General features: G+C 44.4%; 1 protein-coding gene across 1 annotated transcript in view; it reads right to left on the minus strand.

Annotated features, from left to right (window-relative positions):
* Window positions 1–20,811, minus strand: part of dcc (DCC netrin 1 receptor) — a 291,775-nt gene that overhangs the window by 118,530 nt on the left and 152,434 nt on the right. Inside the window, exon 8 of the mRNA XM_069677215.1 lies at window positions 5,332–5,491. Coding sequence (XP_069533316.1) covers window positions 5,332–5,491 — 160 coding nt within the window. The remainder of the gene's footprint in view (window positions 1–5,331; window positions 5,492–20,811) is intronic.

Here is a 20,811-nt window from a genome sequence, read left to right on the forward strand (position 1 = left end):
GTTTATACTGTGGTAATCAGGATTAGGTGAGACGTTCAGTCTGCATGTAAATGCCTGAACATTATGTTTCATCACGTGGATCCCAGGAGGAGTAGCTGAAGCTTTTTAGCAGCAGATTTGGATCCAAACAAACAGCAAACATTCCCTCTGCAGCCTGTGAACGTCCACTGCTCAATGTTCCTGCCAGTCCGGTTAGTTTTGTGTCTCTGTACCGAAAGTGTTGGAGACAAACTGACAGAGCAACTAATCCATAGATATCATCATCATCATCCTCAGCAGCAGCAGCAGAGAGACACGGAGGTTAAAGAAAACACAAAAGGTGACGAGTTCTCAGGGTTTATGGATCCATATTTTTCTGTGAGCCGCTGAGTAAAAAGGCACAGAGGCCGAGCTGGATGTCGAGTTAACCAGCAGGTCTGTTTCTGTCACTCAGTGTGGATCCTCTTTAACCTTCAGAGGCCGCCGTCTGCGGTCATTCAGTCTGCTCCAAAACAAATACAGAGAGACGCTTTTTCTCTGGGTATACTGTGAACTCTTTTCTTATACTTCTCTTTCCTCTGATTCTCTCCATTTCTCTTCTCTTTATTATCTGACTTTTCACTTAATGTCTGTGTAGAAATCTAAGAAAACATTCTCCTCTGTCTAACCTCTAACCATGTTTAGAAGTTTTTGTCAGGATCAGAGAAACCTATATATTGTTGTCTCTTTCCATGGTATCAGAACAAACAGGAAGTCCAACTAGCATATGTAACACAACTTTTTCTCCTGCATAAGCAACCTGGAGTTAATGAAAGGACACTTCTGAATCTGTTGTGTCTTTGATCCTCAAATTCCACAGGATAAGTCTCCGGTGTGTTCCGTGTGCGCCGCGACCTGGAGTCGATCGCGCTGATAATCAACCTTGGAGGTGCAAACTGAACTGTTGTTTGTGTGTTGCTCTGTTTAACGTTGATGTTATCGTGTGATTTCGCAATTCTTGCAGGACAATGTAGTTCTCCTGCGATCTTGTGATCTTGCAAATCCAGCTGCTTGGGCCAGCTGTCCGCTGCTGCAGCTCAGACGCGCCTCCTGTGGGCAAGGGCTCGCGCTGTCTGACAGACCAGAACCGCGGCACAGACGGAACGCGCCGGACACGGATCCTGTGGGATCCAGGCGTTATAGAAGATCGATTATGGAGTCAAATAAATGTCAGAAAGATTTTGAGCTTGCAAATACTTTCACAGCCTGGAGTTCAGTATCTACATTTGTAAATACATAAAGAAATTTGTCCTCACACATTCAAGTTTGTGAATTTGTAAATAAGTTTTGCAGGTGTAGAAATATTTTGTGCTCAGAAAAGTTTTGCAAATGTGTAGAAAGTTGTTGTAGCTGTAGAAACTGAATCTTTGAAGTTTCACAAAGTCTGAGTTACAGACACACAAATTTCCTTGGTGCATGTGTGAACCTGAAGTTACAAGCTACGAGTTACAAGCACAAATTCTGACACCTTCTTTACACCTCAGCTAACCCGCCAATCAGCTCGCCACCACGGTGTCCACTGATCATCCAGTCAGAGGAAGCTGTCCAATCAGGGCGCAACTGATTCTACCTCAAAATCTTCTTGACCATTATCTGACTCCATAGTCGATGCTTAAAAACCATAGAGTGTATATGAAAGTTGGCACAGCCTGAATGAAGTCATTCATTGGTTTGTTGGCTGCTAATTTGCAGCCTTTAAGTTATGGGCTAATGCTAGCTTGGCTAGGAGGATGCATCTGTAATTCCAGATAACCGTGTTAGTATTTGGGTTCCTCATTTTTGCGAGCCTCAACTTGTCGGTAAGAAGGTAAAAAGAACAATGGGATGATATTTACTAAATAAACACCATGCTGTGTTGAAGAAGAGATTGGGACCGTAAGATTTTCACAGTGTCGTGCGATATTTTCGGGTTCCTTTGAAGCCAGCAGATATTTGATATCGGTCAGTGGATATCAGGATCAATAATCACTTGTAGCGCTCTTTCTTTGCAGTCTTACTATCAGTTTCAGAGGTGTGATGTAGGTTGGATATAAGAGACGATGTCTACAACAAGGTTTTTATGTGTGATCGTACGATATGTAGATATCCGTCTATCTGACGTACAAGGAAGTAATTCTATGAACAGAAGGAAGCCAGCTGTCAAACCTGAAATCTTGTTCTGCTGAGATGAATCTCGTCAATCGTCCTGAAAAGAGACGAAGGCTGTCCAGTTTTTATCATGTAAATAGGTTTAAACTACTTCCTGTCAAAAGATGGAGGCTGTGTGTGCACCTGTGCAGGACACGTTGACTGACAGCTTTTTTGACAGGAACATGCACTTTGATGTTACTGCTGGATTTAAAGTGTCAACATGTCATGTACCTGATAATCAAAACGTCGGACATGAACCGACCTTTCATAGTTTCCTGTGTCAGTCAGTGATTTGTATTTACATGAAAGAATTCCAGATAATTTCAAACTCTGACATGCAAAATGCTCATTTCTGGGTACACTAACATGTTCTGGGAATAAAAACACAATCCCAGCTACAACATGTAGTTCCTCTGCTGAAATCCTCTTAACCAGAGTAAAAACTCGTCTTTTTCCCCATCTAATTCTTTCCTTCTTTTTCACTCTTGATTTCTCTTTCTATCCCCCATTTTTTTATCATCAATACATTTCCTGGAAGTCATTACAACTGACAAAAATGTTTTATCCCCACTCTCCCTTCCTGCCATCTCCCTCTCTCCTGTAATCGTTCTCTGTCTCCCTCCGTCCCCTCTCATTTTCTCAAAGTTATTAGTGCAGCAAAAACCTGTCTGTGTATTTTTCTCTGAGTCATTAGAACTGACAAAACGTCTGCCTCTGTATCTTCTGTAAGTCATTAGGACTGACAGAATCTCTCTGTTGTATCAGTTCATGATGAAACTTCAGTGGCTGTTCTGTCCGACAAACCGTTCAGAGCTCTGAAGCACTGCTGGCCGACGGGTCCCTGAGGTAACAAAGCTTAAAAGCCTGGATGTGAAAGCCTTCAGCCGGAGCCCCGACTGTCAGAGGTTACCATTTAACATCAGCGGGGGACTCGACAATATGTCACCCAGAGCTTTTTCTGGTAAACGTTCAGAGCTGCTGTTAGTAGCAGAGCTGTGATCAAAGGGAAGGAGTGTTTTCTTTGACATACTGTTACTTTACAACTCTACGCCATCAGTCCTCTGTCCCGGTATACTCTAAGTCAAGTGTGATTCAAACACCTTAAAGTCTACGCCACTGGTCCATCGACCTTTGCCACGCTGGCAGAATGACGGACACGTCCGCCTGTAGTTTGGTCTGACTGTCCCTAACTTTGGACAAAACCATAGACTGTGTGGAGTGAAGCCAATGCAAGTGCCTTATGCCGGCATTCTTTGTATGGCGGCTACTCCTTGGTCTAATCGTATAGAAGCCTACTTCTAACTTGATTTGCTCCCTGAGTAAACATTTTCCTGATGAGTTTATGGTCTTAATCTTTAGTTTCAAGTCTTCTTCAACACAGCATGACGTTCATTTAGTCAATTATTGTTGCATTTACAGTACAATAGATGATAAAGCAGGGTATGCTTTAAGGCGTGGCTGCATTGGGAAGAACAAGTCGCTATCAAAGCCACCTAAAAAGTGTCATATTCAGCATTTGCATGTTTCCGATGAGTACATTTTTCTGAAAGCCTTTGCAAACTGAAATTAGCATCCCAATTAATATGACAGTTATCATGAATACAAATGAACCTTCCAAACAAAGCTAGCGCTAGTCTGAGGTGGTTATATGATCAATATGGTCTCTTCTGGCTCCAGAAAAAGGAGACATTGATGCCAAAATGCCAAATTTGAGTCTTCAAGGCAGTAGTCCACAAACCAATGGGTGAATTCACATTGTCTATATCCACTTCTCACATACAGGCTACGATAAAGACTGAAGTATCTCAGCAAGCATCACTTGCATTGTCTCAAAACGTTGTGCGGACATGGTTCCTTGGATGACTTTCCTCCACCATAACGCCCTTCGTTGTTTTTAGTAAAATGTCTAAACTATTGGAAAGATTCACATGGAATTTGGTTTATGAATTCCATTTTCCTCTTGGGATTAATTATAATAACTATGTCATTCTTTTTGGTAGTGACCAACAGAATGAGATCGAGGATACAAGCAGCCAAAATGAGTTTCCTCCACAGGGGCTCAGCCTCACAGCTATGTTGAGGAGGCTCGGAGTAGAGTCCCTGCTGCTTTGCACGGAGAGGAGCCAGCTGAGTTGGTTTAGGCAGCTGATTAGGATGCCTCATATTGGAGGTTTCCTGGGTACATCCAATCGGGAGCAGACCCCGGGTTTAACCCAGAACTCACAGGAGAGATTATATACCCCATCTGGCAGGGAATGCCCGGAGTTCCCCCAAGAGGTGCTTGAAATGTTGCCTGGAAGTTTGATGTCTGGAATTCCTTGCCCAGCATGCCAGCCACCTGACCCTTGAAGATGAAACTTTGGCAAATCTCTGAGTTTATATCTAGTGCTATGATCACGTTAACATCTCTTAATACCTAAATACCTGCAGATCTAATGACACTCCCATAAACCTCAGCTGGACACTTTGTCGACTGCTTTGTCACACAAGTATTTCCTCATCTTTACTCAGCCTTAGAGATAGGGTAAGAAGCTTGGAGATCCGGGGGGAGCTCGAAGTAGAGACATTTCTTCTTCGCATCGAAAGGAGTCAGTTGAGGGGGTTCGAGCATCTGATTAGGATGCCTCTTGGGCGCCTCCCTTTAGAGGTTTTCTGGGTATGCCTAACTGGGAGGAGACCCAAAGGTAGATCCAGAACCCACAAGAGGGATTATACATCCCATCTGGCCTGGGAACATCCAGGGATCCCAAAGGAGGAGCTGGAAAACATTGCTGGGGAGAGGGATGTCTAAGCTACTTGCTTAGGCTGCTGCCACCGCGACCCAACTCCGGATAAGTGGAGGAAAATGGATGGATGGATATTTCCAACAATCACATAAGTTGGGTACTAACCAATGCTGACTAGATATTCATGTGGGTGGATTGCAAATATTGAACCTCCTGGGAAATGTTGAAACTTGAATGTTTGAATAAATCCAGCACAATGTAATTCCTCTGCAATCACCAAGTTCAAATAATACTTAGTGGTTTTTGAAAACATTGATTAATGTGATTTTGACGAAACATTTGCATAAGAAAAAACGTCCTGAAACAAAAGCAATGTTTATTTGGTTGTCCAGACCTTAAGCTCGGGAAAAGATGCCTCGGAGCAGACGATGACAGAGAACAAAGAGCCCGGCCTTACCTCTCGACTCCGTCCTGGGAGTAGTAGATGCCGTAGGTCTGCACAGCTCCTCCGGTCTCCTCTGGGGGGCGCCAGCTGAGACGGACAAATCGGCTGGACACTAGGACAGGGACCAGGTCGCGGGGGGCAGAGGGGAGGGCAACGCCTGGGCTTGGGGACACTGGTGGGGGATCAGAGGAGGAGGAGTAAGTCAAGGGGGTGCCAGAAGGAGCAGGAGGAGCAGGAGGAGGGTGCGGAGAGGGAGGAGGTGTGTGGGCGGGTCTATACTGAGTGGGCGGGGCCTCAACTATAATTTCATCCAGGGGAGAGGGAAGGGAGGAGAAGCAGGGGGGAAGACGGGGTAGGCGGGGTTGCAGGAGGTGAGCAAAGGAGGCGGAGCAAATCAAAAACGAAAAGGAGCAGACAACAGATGAGATGTGCAGATAAGGAACGGAAAAGACGTGAAAGAGACAAGAAGGAAGAAAAGGAGGAAGAAGAGCGGTAAAGAAGATCACAGGCAAGAAAAAAAGCAGCAGAGCATCTGAAGAGTTCAGTCATCAAACAACACAAATCAGTCATCTGAAAATACTCACTTCAGCACTTAGAGAAACATGTTCATAAAGGACATTTTCAAAAGATGAACTCCTAAATAAGAGCTGAGAGAGGTGCACACACAGGGTTTGGAATAACTCGTTTTATAAGGGAGATGTTTTGACTAATATAACACTCGGTCAATTGTCCATTGATTGAGAGCAGCTCCTGAGTAAGTCCTAAATAAGATGTCTCCCTCGAGTCATTACGACTGAGATGACTTATTTTTCCTTTGCAGAAAGATTCTGAAAGCAGCTTCAGACAACAGGACCAGGAATGTGACCCACAGCTAAGATGACGGTTCTCAGTCATCCAGGTCATAACTCGAAGCTTAATCCAAAAGGAACTGGACTCGGTCAAACTTCTTGAGGATGTTTGATCTCTCATCCGAATATTACACATCTATGAGCATACTAATGACGGACAGAGGCTTATATTTCTAGCTCAGTCCACCGGTCAGTTTAGAACTGAAGAAGCCTTTCAGATGAGAGGTGAAACTTCTTCAAGAACTTCAACCAAGTCCAGTCGCCTTTTGGATTAATCTTCGAACTTTAACACGTTCCTGCTCCATATAAAATATCCAGATCAACTCGATAGGATACCTGATGGGACACTTCCTCTAAAATGTTTTAATCTATCCAGAGTCTCATATTATAACTGCATGTCCAAACACCTGCAGCTCCTCGTCAGACTGTCACAGAACAGAAATGAAGTGTGGAAAATGATGAATCCTTTTCCTCATAATTAAAACACTGATGTACAAAGGATGAAAACAAAAGCATGAATAATGACACTCCCTTGAATCTGTTTCATGTTTGTTTGTTTTTGTGTTGATCACCGTCCAAATGAAGGACCATGAAACTCCCTTTGACAGGTTTGTGTGTTCATCTCTGTATGACACTTAAAGCACACTTCAGTTTCAATATTAGAAACATGACAGACAACATTAGTGATTGAACGAGCTACAAGCTAACTCCCCCGCCAGCTGAGTGTAATCCTTTATACCTGATGTTTTGACAGCATCAGCTTCCTGCTCCTGAGCTGTCTACCTGCTCGAGAAAATGTCTTATTGATTGACATTCAAATTGACGTCGACAGAATATTTTGATTGGTTTAAATGCTCCTTTTTCCACTGGTTCATTGCAGTGTTAACTTTGGCAGCTATTTTGGCAGCTTTAGTTTTAGTCACATTTTAGTCTTTTTTTTTCAATATAGTTTTTGTCGATGAAACATTTTCTCTCTTGAGAATATATGACCCCTTCTCTCATCTCCCTCTTCTCGTTTTGACTCAAGCAGAAAGATGATCTCTCCTTTCTGTGCAGAAGAAGCGTCAACAAATGGCTCAGAGTTTTTAATATCAGAGGTCTGTTTTTAGCTCGTCAACGTCTCGTCTTCGTCATCAAAGATCGCTTACGAACATTTTTCGTCATTATTTTCGTGGACAAAATGAACACTGGTTTACTGCCCTGCCACTGCTGTTGTTTAAAGTAATACCATAGAGTTCCTTGCTTTCTTCTTTTACTCAGTTATTTTCGAGTGTGCATAACTGCAACCTATCAGTGTGGAAGTTTATGAGACAAATTCTGTTTGACGTCGCATTCCTGGGAGTTCTTTCTCTGAATATTAAACTCAAGTCAAACGTGCATATATGATTATTCACTTGTGCAGAGATGTTGACCTGTAAGGAGCCATAAGGGGCGTACAGTCCTGATGTTTTTGCAGATATTTTGCTGAACATGAGCCTGCAAGTTAAAATAATCCAACGACCATCGAGAGAGAGCCAACGTCACTGACGTCACGAGTCACAAACCATGGCAAAGACAAGCGTGCATGCGTGTCCCAGTAACTAATACCACTTTTGAGTGTCTCCTTGAAACACTTCTGCATGCATGTTTTAATTAAGTGATAGTGTGTAGACCCCTCAGGGCCACCGTACAAGTCAGCTCCCATAATATCCACGATAAAACGTGCAGGACATTTGCAGGGAGTTGGACTGTTCGAGGCTTAATGAGGATTGTGACGGTGCCAGAGCTCGGGACGTGATTGATGCAAGTTCATAAGAGCACAAGTACTGAGAAGAACGCAGCCAGGAGTGTGTAGGAGTGTGTGTGTGTGTGTGTGTGTGTGTTATGTGTGTGATCATCGGTGTTACAGTAGCTCTTGCTGTTAAGTTGCAGCCAATTATACTGTTGAAAACGATCCCCCCGGCAGAACACAGAAACAATCAATGTAGCACATACAGGTACGCACAGCTGATGAGTTTCTCTCTGGGTTATAGACTCAGTGATGGAGGAGGTTTCAACAACACACCAAGAAGTGCAAAGAGAAAGCTAACCGCTAAAAACAAGCTAGCACCATCAACTGTCCTCAGAATACTACTCTGTCCCCTCTCCTCTCCTCTGTCTCCTTTCCTTTCCTCTGCTCTCCTCTCCTTTCCTCTGTTGTCTTTCCTCTCCCTTCTCCTCTGTCTCCTTTCCTCTGCTTTCCTTTCCTCTGTCTCCTCTCCTCTCCTCTTATCCATCTCCCTTCCTTTCTTTTGCTTTCCTTTCCTCTGTCTCTTTTCCTTTCCTCTCCTCTCCTCTGTCTCATCTCCTCTCCTCTGCTCTTCTCTCCTTTCCTCTGTCGTCTTTCCTCTCCCTTCTCCTCTGTCTCCTCTCCTCTCCTCTTATCTGTCTCCTCTCCTCCATCATAAGCTGACAGATATCCAATTTCTCCGCAGGGTCAAAGGTCATGACTCTCCACAGAGTCCTTAAATGCTTTTGTCTGTTTGCACATGTCAATAAAGCTTCACTGAACACACACACACACACACACACACACACACACACACACACACACACACACACACACCTCTCACTTTATGATGTGATGAAAAGAAAGGTAGAGGGGAGGAGGGGACTGAGGGATAGGTAAAAGAAAAGAAAGGTGATGATGGAGGAAGAAGAAGCAAGAAAAATGAGACGGGAAAGAAAGGATAAAAAATAAGAAGAAAGAAAAAAGAAATGTAGATCAAAGGTAGGAGAGGAAAGGATGCAAGGAAGGGAAGAGGAGACATTGGATTAACAGAGGACAAAAAAGAAGAGGAGAAGGAGGAAGACAAAGAGGAGAAGAAGAAGAAGAAAGAAGGAAGAAAAGAAGGTGAAGGAGAAAAAGAGTAGTGGATGGAAACAGAGGAGTGTTAACACCTCCTCCCGCTCTGTGAGATGAGATTTGGGGTGTGAAGGGCAGATTCGTTCCTGCTCGCTGACCCGGCCGAAAAGCCGAGCCGACACCGAGCAGTAAAGCGAGACACTCTGCCGAAAAAATGGACGGGGAGGGTAAATAATAGAGTCAGACACCACCGAAGAAGAGCTGGAAAACAATCTGAATAAGTGCTGAAAATTACACCGCAGTCTGCCCGACGACAGATGATACCTGCTCACACACACGCACGCACACACAGCCTCCATGTTTTCTCCATCACTCTGTCCGTTCTCTACAAGCTGCTCTGCATTTATATTGTTTCTGCTGCCTGAATGATCTTTAGGGGAGGCTGGTTTCAGCTCTCAGCCTTCTGCACAGGACAATTGGGATTTTTCTGTGTGTGTGTAAAAAACAAAAACTGCTCTGGAGAACTATAACTATTTAAATGGACAAAACACAGTGTGCAGTTTCTACTGACCTTCCTAATGTGCAAACAGTAAGAGAGGTGCTGGAGCTGCATGGACACAGAGACAGGGACTTTTTTAAACTTTCACATGTAAGTATCATTTAAACCTGAAAATACATTTATAGATATATTAAAGATTAGTATGTATATGTAAGGGATTTTTCTCTATTTATAAGAGAGTTTAAAGTAGTTTTGTATATTTTTGTCTGTAATGCAGATTTGTTTCCTCTCAGTCTCCGTCATGAGGTCGTAGGGTCACTCTCATGTGTGATGTAACCCCTGGGGCAAACGAGCATAGAAACCTGTGTTTCTGCAGCAGAGGGCCGCTCAGTCTTTCTCTGTGAAGTCTGCTTCTTGTAGAGAAACAGGCTAAACATGCTCCGAGCTCCGTGCCATGCACACCTGTGTGAGCAGCAGAGAGGAGGAACAGGTGAATCAGAGGGAGGGGGCCGTGAACCACAACCTGCTTTTTGGGGGGTCGCGGATCAAAAAGGTTCCTATGAACACGATTTTACGAGTTTATGACTTTATAATTTATAATTTTATAAATATAATTTCTTGAGACATGACTCTTCTCCTCCAGCTCTGATTTTCTAACATGCCATCGTATTAACTGGATTTAGACGACAGATTTGATTCTAGAACTTTTTAGACTTTCAGAGTTTCATATAAAATAAGGTAAATAAACGTGACATTTATTTACGCAGGTTTTCAAATTTAGAAGTACCAGTTCTGTAATATGATTGATACATAACATAAAGTCATTCTGTTCAAATTTAAAAAGTCTGTGCAAAGTGAAGACTGAATGTGATACCTGTGGAGTAGCTTAGCATAATTAGCAGCTAAGTGCAGCGTGTAGAACAAACTGTGTGACACCTGTCGTTCACAGCAGACTGAGCGGAGAAGCCTGGGGATGACTCCGACATACTTTCACCGACAGATCTGAAACCTCACCCACGTTTAGTCTGGACGTCCAACATTGTAACATTATAAATGTCTTAAGTCAGCAGCATAACCCCTCTTAAATAAATCGTTTTTATCTTGACTAAATATTAGGTTTGCTCCTTTCTTGCACAGGTTACTTCAGGCTCAATAAGTCATTGATTACAATCCGATCATCAGATGTAAAGAAGAAGCACAAAGGCAGCTGCTTTATGCTGCTGAGACTGCAGGAGGCTACTGCTGCTGCTAATGCTACGCTAACAATTAGGGATGCACGATATTAGATTTTTTGCTGATATTTTCCGACCCTTTTTGTCGATTGCTGATTTCCATACTGATATATTAGGCTCATGTTTTTTTCCACCTAATCGCAGTGAACATCAAGTCTCCCCTGTAGTGGAATTCATATCACGCCTATTCTTATTGTAGTGGCCAAAAACTGCCATAATGCAGACATCTTGCACCCTTCTTTAAGTGCACACTCGCGCTGAGTTAATGTCGTAGCAATACGTCGAGCTTTTTTGGGAATCATCGAGCATTTAGGCAGAATTAAAGCGCAGTTTTATCGCCGGGAAATCAGATACCGATATCGTGCATCCCAACTAACAATGTGAGGGCCCGATCAGACAGAGTGCGTTTTGCAGGCTGTGAAACGCGAGCCGCACTGCACTGCTTTTTTTTTAAAACCTTTTTTCAACGCGAGGCGCTCTGCAACACAAAAGCAAAAAGCTTCTTTGTCATTGAAAACAAAAACAAAAAAGCCCCCGGCTGCTCGAACGCGTTCTGTCTGATCGGGCTGCTTCTGTTTACAGCAGTCACCTGCTTATATCTACTGCTGGTGCTGCTGCCTTTAGCTGTTGTTGCTACTCCCTGCTGCTGTATGTTGTTGGAGCTACTGCAGTTAACGCCTGGGCGACACCGCCTACCTGAGCAGCGTGTTTGTGTTGCAGAACCTCTGACTTTCATGTCGTCGTGCATGTTAACATGTCAAACATGTTTGAGTGTCAACAACTGATTTGACATGTCACGTGTGGATCAAAAAGTTGACATTGACATGATCTGTTGACAGTTATGTTGACATCGTACGAGCAACCTGACACCTCTCACTGCAGACACAGTTTCAATCAGTCAGTATTTTTACTGTGCAAACGCTTATTAACCCTTTATAAACCCAGATCACTTTGAACGTGTAATGATATCATCTCTACTTAGCCGACTGACACGCCTGCTAACTGCTTCTGCTGCTGCAGATAAAGTCGCCGTTGCTCAGAGCAACTGCACTCGCTAACTGCTAATGGTTGCTGTTTACTGCTGCTGCGGCTGCTAATTGCTGCTCCTGCTGCTGTATGTAACTGACTGAGTGATATTTTTAACTGCCACTTCTAACTTGGCTGCTTCGCCCCAAAATTTACTACAACTGTATTTTCCTGAGCGCTCTTGTTTGGCCGAGGCCTCCTCTCAATGACGCCACACTGTACGAGCTTAAACACATATTTTACGCTGTGAAGTACGACTGCTGGATAAATGAAGGAGCACTTTTGATATGTTGAACAGATGCAGGCTTAATCCCTCTTTTTCCATATCATTATGCCTATAAATATTCCCCGTATCGCTCTCTCTCCCTCGCTCTCTCTCTCTTTTTAACCTCTATTTATGCAGAAGAGCAGCGCTGAGCTTGTTCACTCGCTTCAGCTTCACATTCACACTGCCTCCCTCCCTCCCTCCCTCCCTCTCTCTCTCTCTCTCTCTCTCTCTGCACTCAATTTCAGGGCTCATTTCAGCCAGCTGCCGTTAGAAGCGACTATACTACACACACACACACACACACACACACACAAACACACACACACACATGAACACACACGCACCTCTCTGCCCTCCACTTTCAAATTCCTCTAAAATGGATATTTATTCCTGTAAATCTCCACCACAGTGGGTGAGTGAGTAAACTCTCTAATATCTTGAGTGTGTGCGTGTGAGTGTGTGCGTGTGTGTGTGTGTGTGTGTGTGTGTGTGTGTGTGCTGTGACCTCGCTAACCTGAAGGTGGAAACTGACTTTCACGGAGCAGAGTTGAATAAATGCTCGTAGACATCAGTAAAAAGCAGGTACGAGACAAACAGAAGACACTAACCGTGTCCTCGTCTGCTGCAGAGCTTCTGTTTTCACTCTCATTATTTAAAGTTCAAGGTTTAATGAATCCACCGTCGCCTGTATGCAAATATTGTTCATCACAACCCGACACAGCTTCTCCCTCTGTCATACAGATCCATCGTAGTCCAAAAACCAGAAGCAGCACTGCAACAAAACCTGATGCTAACAGGCTTGTTGCTAAATCATGAAGTCATATTCTTCACATTTCCCGAGCAGGAGATGATGACTTTGTTTGAGGCAGTGCTTAAAAAACATGGGAAGCTTATTTTGAAAAGTCACATTGACTGTAACAAACTGCACGGTGCAGAAACGGTAACACAACATTGGGAATGAGCGCACACTGGTAGAGTCTCCTCTACTGGGAGGCAACAAGGTGTGTTAGGTACATACACCGATCTGCCATACGAGGCATGGACTCCACCAGACCTGTGAAGGTGTGCTGAGGTATCTGGCACCAAGACGTGAGCAGCAGATCCTTTAAGGCCTGTAAGCTGCGAGGTGGGGCCTCCATGGATCGGACCTGTTTGTCCAGCACATCCCACAGACGCTCCATTGGATTGAGATCTGGGGAATCTGGAGGCCAAGTCGACACCTTGAACTCGTCGTTCCTCAAAACATTCCTGAACCATGTCTGCAGTGTGGCAGGGCGCATCATCCTGCTGAGAGAGGCCATTAGGGAACACTGTCTCCATGAAGGGGTGGACTTGCAGTTTAGGTAGGTGGTACGTGTCAAAGTAACATCCACATGAACGGCAGGACCCAAGGTTTCCCAGCAGAACATCACCCAAAGCATCACACTGCCTCCGCCAGCTCGCCTTCTTCCCATAATGCATCCTGGTGCCATGTCTTCCCCAGGTAAGCGACGCACACGCACCCGACCATCCTCATGATGTAAAAGAAAACATGATTCATCAGACCAGGCCGCCTTCTTCCATCGCTCTGTGGTCCAGTTCTGATGCTCATGTGCTCATGTAGGAGCTTTCAGCGGTGGACAGGGGTCAGCATGAGCACCCTGACCGGTCTGCAGCTACACAGCCTCATACACAACAACCTGTGATGCTGTGTGTGTGCTGACACCTTTCTATCAGAACCAGCATTAACTCTTTCAGCAGTTTGAGCTACAGCAGCTCTTCTGTTGGATCGGACCACACAGGCATCAATGAGCCATGACCCTGTCGCTGGTTCTCAGGTTTTCCTTCCTTGGACCTCTTTTTGTCGGTACTGACCGCTGCAGACCGGGAACACCCCACAAGAGCTGCAGCTTTGGAGATGCTCTGACATGCATTCCTGTATGGTTATTAAAACATCACTGACCAGCCGCCAACCAGGAGAGCCGGCAGGAGGGAACAGCAACAGGTGGGCATCATATAGTGCCCCCTGGGTATAGGCCCACATACCTTCATGTGGAGGGGGCAGAAAAGATCTCCAGCAGATTTTAAGAATTGCTGGTGTGCAAGAAAAAGTCTCAGCACACCGAAGAGTAAAATGTATTCGTGCTGGCACCGTGTAACGGTAGGTTCAGCCCACTTTGAGCACCTGTTTGAAGATGGATTGAGCTGTACCCACAGAGCCTCCCGGCTGAACACATCCAGAACTTTCTCTTTAACAGATGCAGATAGATTCAACTTTGACCCACCTCCTCGGGCTCTGAGAAAACAAACTAACTAACACAAAAGTAAATGTTGGAATGCTCCTTTAATGCCCCAGCGGGACTGTGATCCGTGGTGTGTGTGTTTTCTAATTTGCGGTGAAAGCTCAGTGTGTGTCTGTAGTTTTAAAGCTGCTCCTGACAGTGTGTGTCTGTGTTTACAGTAATTCACTGTGAAAGCTGAGTGCGTGTGTGTGTACATTAATTTACCCTGAAAGCTGCGAGCGCTGCGGGTGTTGTGCACTGACAGTTACACTCTCTGAAAGCCGAGTGTGTGTGTGTGTGTGTGTGTGTGTGTGTGTGTGTGTTTGTAATTTTCAGTAAAAGCAGTAATTCTCGGTGTCTTTCTGTCGTGCACCGAGCCTCCTCTGTGTCTGCAGCTCCGACGTTATTACTTTGAAAGCAGGAGACGCAGGTCACACGCTGAACTTTGAGACGTCATCAGAGCCGAAAAATCCCCCGAACACGCGCTGAGGCGACCTCAGAGAGCTGACCTGTCTGCCTGATCAGCCCGTAATAATCAGCAGGTCTGGGTAATAATCCAAACACAGACAGAAGCTCAGCAACACGAGGAGTCAAACACACCTTTACTGACTTCCAGAACAACAGCACACACAAAGAGTCAGAGGCAGCAGGCTGCAGCGCTGGGAGGATAAATGAGGAGAGGAGAGTGAACACAGAAACTCTGTGGACGTAAGAGTGATGTCAGAAAGAGAACAAAAGTCCACCACAGTTTCCTTTAATGCAGGAGAACTTTCTGCATCGGAGTCACGTGTTTCGGTTACTTTACACCTGCTTGATATCTTTTCCTCCGACGTACACGTCGCTGTAAAGACTTGTTGCAATTCAGTGAGTTTGTTAAACACTTCCAGACGCCGTGCGGGCCGATAAGAAGTGAGATTACTGTTTAAAGACCAGGTTCATCCTGCCGCAGGGCATCATGGGTATCATGGCTCTGGATCAGGGCTAGGCATTGTCCATCATGGGTCATTTAAAGGTTAGATCAAAGTCATCACACTGAAAGGTCACAGACAAAGAAGGTCAAAGTTGAGGTGAGGTGAATATCAGAGCTGCATGCATCAGCGCAGGTAGCTCTGCTGCTCGCTGCAACGTCTCAAACTCTCTGGGGACCAAGTCACATGAAAGTCCACAAACCTGCTGGACTGAAGAGTGAAAACAGTTTAAAGACAAACTCAAAATGTTTTTCGCCGCCTGATCCTCGAGTGCTCCAACAGCACGATTCCTCCATCTTTATCTCCATCCTCTCATGTCTCAGACTCTCTCTCAGCTCTCTCAGCTCTCTGTAATGTGGAGCCTTCATGTCTTATCTCTGTCTGCATTTTAATAACTCACATTTGGAATAATTTTACTAGAAAATGTTTGACTGACAGCGCGAGATAAAAATGAAACATAGCAGGAAGTTTGAGTTCTGGCTTGATTTGATCAAACTTTAGATTTGTTAAGTGACACAGAGACTGTTTTGTATTCTGCATCAGACTAAACTTTGCGCACAGAATCTGCAGAGACATCGTCTGAAACGTCTCCGCCCCACTTTAAAGAATGAAGGAGTTATCCTCCGCCCTCAGCCTGAGCTGTGATCTCTTTCTGTAAACAAACACAAGCACGTATGGATTAGCTGTGTGCTGCAGTCGTCCACTCTAATGTACAACTGCTGCAGACGAGCATGAGCTGCAGTGTTCCAGGAATTATCCACTATCTTTCACAAACCTGCACACAGTTGAGGTGTCGAGAGATAATTCAGTGCCGTGTGTAAGCGAGAACAAACTGCATGTCTGCAGGAATTATCCCCGGACGTGTCTGAATGAGCACATTATGCAGCTGCTCAGGACTTATCTCCTGAGCTGCAGTCATCCAGGAATTATTCTCAGCCCTTCATTAAAAAGCTTTTGGTGCTGATGTCCAGGAATTATTCACAGCCCTGCTTAAATGATCGCAGGATGCAGCCATGCAGGAATTATTAACGACGTTGCATTACCAAGTCTGAGCTGCAGATCCAGGAATTAGCCAATATCCACTTTGAATGAGTACAAGCTACAATCATCAGGAATTACCCTCTGCCCTGTCTGAATAACTACAATATGCAACCTTCAGGACAATATACTGAGCTGCATGCAGCCCTCCAGGAAGTACTCACTGCCCTGTATTAGCGCGCAGAAGCTGCAGGTGTCCAGGAAGTATCCTCTTCGTTTTTATAAACAAGCAGAAACTGTTGTGTTCCAGAAATGATCCCCTGCCTTGTCTCAACAGACACACAAGACAATGCTACCATTCAGGGATCATCTGCTAAGCTGCAGCCACCCAGCAATTACTCACTATCCTGTATTAACAAGTCAGAACTGCATGTTTCCAGGAATTATTCACATCCCATAACTGACCACTGTATGCAACCTTACAGAAAATCGACGAAGCTGCATACAGCCTTCCAGGAAGTATTCAGTGCCCTGTTATAACAGGCTTAAGCTGCAGGTGTCCAGGAATTAGTCACTGTCCTGTATGAATAATATAATATATACCTTATAATATAACGTTATAACCTTTCACACACAAGCTAGCTGCACACAAGCTAGCTGCACACTTTCTGCTCACAGAGAAAACTGTGGAGTGCTTCCTGAAGTCACACGTCAGACTTTCTGCTGTGAAAGAATGGAAACTCATATCCAAGAGTTCTGCTTTCTTTGAACAGCAGGTTCATTCAATAACAGAAGAGGACACACACACACACGCACACACACACACTCACACACACCTCCTCTGCCTTCCTCCTCCCGCTGAGTGATGATGAAGGGGCTGATGGGAAGGTGTTTCATCACAAAGGGGATCAATGTTGGAAGTGACACCACACACTTATATAAACACAAACCCACACACACACACACACACACACACACAGCATGGTGACACATTTAGGCGTAGGCGGTGAGGAACAAACCTCCAACCTCTAACCAATCGATAGGCGAGGACACACACACACACACACACACACACACACACACATCGGCTATATGGATGACCTTCCACTTTCTCCGATCGATGGAGGCCGACGCCGCAGAAACATCAGCGGTATGAGAGGAGAGAAGATAAATATTTTCCCCTCCTCGTCCGTCTCTCCGCCTCTCTTCTTCGTGGGTTTTAATGCAGAGCAACAAACAGGTCTTTAACTTTACAGAGAGGAAGAGTCACGTGATTACAGACGAGGACAATTATTATTATTACGATCTACTGAGTGATTCAAAACTAACTGTCATAAATTAATCGTCTAATCGCCTAACGTGTAATAATGTTTTCCTGACAGGCTCTGAATGTGAAACACACGATCAGTTTCCATGACAGCACTTTACTGGGATAAGAAAACAGCAAAGTAGAAGCAGTCAGAGTTCATGAGTTTCTGTTAGTGAGAGAGCAGCTGTTTGTTTGTGTGATGATTCTTGTTCAGCATCTTTAAAACTGTCCTCACCCAACATGCATGCTGTGTTTGTCTTTGAGTACAAACTCGGATGTAATTCTGACTCAACACTTCTGTGACTGAGCACTGAGTTTAAAGCTGCCGAAAACCAAAATATATGAAATGCAACGCAGGCAACTAACTCGGTCAAAGCCTGGTGGCGTGTGCGTGACGGCTGCGGGACGTGTTCATTTGAAATGCCTGAAAACAGACGAGAGTCTTCACGCTGCTCGTGGGACACGTGCGACTCACGCGCCGAGAGGATGTAGAGGATAGGAGGCTCCCCGATTGAGCTCTGACGGCAACATTAACATCTCCTCCTGTAGTAAAAGTCACAGGCATGGAGTTTGTACTCAATGCTTTGTTGTTGTGTTTCCCGGGCCGTTGTTGTTGTTGTTGTTATTTTTTAACTTTATTTGTAACTTTTACAGGAAGTGATTTGATGGATAAAGTCACTCACAGGCTCCTTATTGAGGTTCCTGCTGAATTTTCTTTGAAATAAAGACGTAGTCATGATTCTCCCTCAGGCCAGAGATGTGCATGCTAGTAAGAATGAATAAATCACATCATGTTACAGACGTAACTCGGGCGCTCTCTCCCTCTCCGCTTGTTTTCGCTGTGTGTTCATTAAGGCCCCGTTTCGAACGTAAACACTGACATAAGAACCTTTAAACAAAGACCAGAAATGACCCGGACATGCGCTGCGGAGGACAAAAAGGTACAAATCTTTAGTGATATTAACCCAAAATATTAATTTCTTTTATACAATGCAGTAAATGAAACTATAAAAGGGCCTTTTAAAGAATAATCCCATTGAAATACAAAACCAGTTTGAGCCGAACAAAGATTCATTATAAAAGGATTGTTGGTGCTCGCCCGGTGCTAAAAGAGGAGGTTTTAATGAAAGGTGTTTGATGCTCTGAGAACCGGTGGCTAACCTGCAGCTCCTTCTGTTTTTAGTGTTAGACAAAAATAAACTAAAGTTGTTCTTTACTTTTTACCCCGTGTTATGTTCACTTTGCCCACATTTTTTTTTTTTATCTTACATGATTAAAAATGATTTCTGTTTGTGTGAAGAAACTAAAACAAAGATCAGTTATTGTGTCTTAAAGCAGACATGAGACAGCAGCATGAAAGAGTTTCAAACAAGCTGAAATTACATCAAAGAATAAATGAACGAGACGTGCTCTCGCTGGTTAAATGATCCTCAATCCTGTTTTTATAATCAGCTTTTAACTTTCTCATACAGGATGCAGTGATGTGTGCAGAGAGCCAAACCAGAGACAGATCGAAAAACGCAGCACGGTGTCACCGAAGTCAGTAACTGATAAAATATAGTTTGCTTCTATAGAACACATCGAAACCTCGCTCTCTGGGTTTTTGTGAGGCTCCCAATATGATCATTAAAAATACGGGTTCTCCTCATGGAAACAAAACAGATATTTGACACGCGTCAGTAACGTCATCCTTCAAAGTAAAAGTCTGATAACCTTATGCCACTGTGCCCTTTGACCTCGAGAAGCTCGTCATTATAGTCTTGTTTGGATTCATCTACAGTGACGTGGATTTCTGGGAAGGCAAGTGTTCTGGTTTCTGTTTGTAGTTCACTTGTAGTCCGACTAATATTGACCAATCGAGGTCACAACAGTTTCTGAGGAGAGCAAAAGCAGGCTGTAATGCCACCCGGCTCCATCAGACGACGACAATTTAGCTTCTTATTAATCTCTATAAACAGACATCTGCATGCTAACAGCTAACAATCTGTTCTAGATCTAAAATTTTACGTTTGGATTAAGTCTTAATTTCCAAAGATTCCTTTAGATAACATTATACAGCCGTATCGGTTGTTTGTGCAACAGCTAATTATGAGCCATATTTAGGATGCTGATGTGTTATAAAAGAGGAAAGGAAAGTTAAAGAGCACCTTAAAATAGATTTTTAAAGATACTACTTTGTGCTTTTGTACGTTTGGCCTCTGTTACTACCTCCAACGCCGTTTATATTTTCAGTCACACAAGAACTGAAACATGATGAATATTGATCATCTGAATGAACCAATGAGCTGTGAAACGGTGTTCAGCATGTGTTGTGTTTGTGTGAGTCTGCTTTATTCTATTTATATCTACAAATCAACACTTAGTACTGGTGGGATCTCTGTCAGCCTCTCGCTCTCTCTCCATATCAAACAGGTGTTATTGAGCTGGATTTCATTAAACCCGTCCTCGCCGGCTGCTTTGAAGACGCTCCTGGGCGTTGCTGGGTCGCCGCTCGCCGCGGATTGAAATGACACTCAGCAGACGCGTCGCTGCCGTGTCCTGATTTGTTTTGTTGTTTTGGAGGCGAGGGGGAGAGTCGGACCAGCACCTGTCTGTCACTAAAAATCTGTCTGTCAGGAGGAACGGGGGCACGGAGAGGTGGAGGAAGGAAGAGAGATGGGAGGGAGGAATATAAAAGATAGAGACGAGGTGAAGAAGACAGGAGGTAGAGGAAGAGTGAGAGAAGAAGAAAGGAGAGGAGAAAGGGAAGGAGTCGGAGGAAAGTTTTGCAGGAACATTTTGTATTTTTATTTCCACACGAGCCCATAACTGTCTGTTCGGAGAGTTTTGACCTCATAAAGTTGCATAGCGTTGCAATCCATGTAACACAGTGTAATACTACTGTCGACATTAGTTTGTGCAATCAATGCACGTGATAAAATAATACTAATCTAATTTTATTCTGTGTGTTTAACCCACAGGATCCACAGGATCCGTCTCCAGCGTGTTCCGTGTGCGCGGCGACCTCCGGAGTCGATCGCGCCCATTCAAGTCAATGCTCGTGATTCCACAGCGCGCGCAGCGGTCCGTCTCCGGTGCGTCCCAGAAGCGTCTCTCCGCTCTGCTCCGCTAAAGATACGCGGCGTGTCTATTTCTGACGGAGGCCGCTTCAAGCACGCGTCAAGCTGAACTGAGCAGATCGTTCCAAACAGGAAGTCGAAAACAGCATGCAGCATCCGGTCATTTCAAAATAAAACACCATGTACAGACCGGTACAGACTCCCGATTTTTCTGAACTCT

Source organism: Semicossyphus pulcher, unplaced genomic scaffold (genome assembly GCF_022749685.1).
Source record: "Semicossyphus pulcher isolate SPU_LCO1_2020_fin unplaced genomic scaffold, fSemPul1.0.p SCAF_28, whole genome shotgun sequence".
Classification (NCBI taxonomy): Eukaryota; Metazoa; Chordata; class Actinopteri; order Labriformes; family Labridae; genus Semicossyphus; species Semicossyphus pulcher.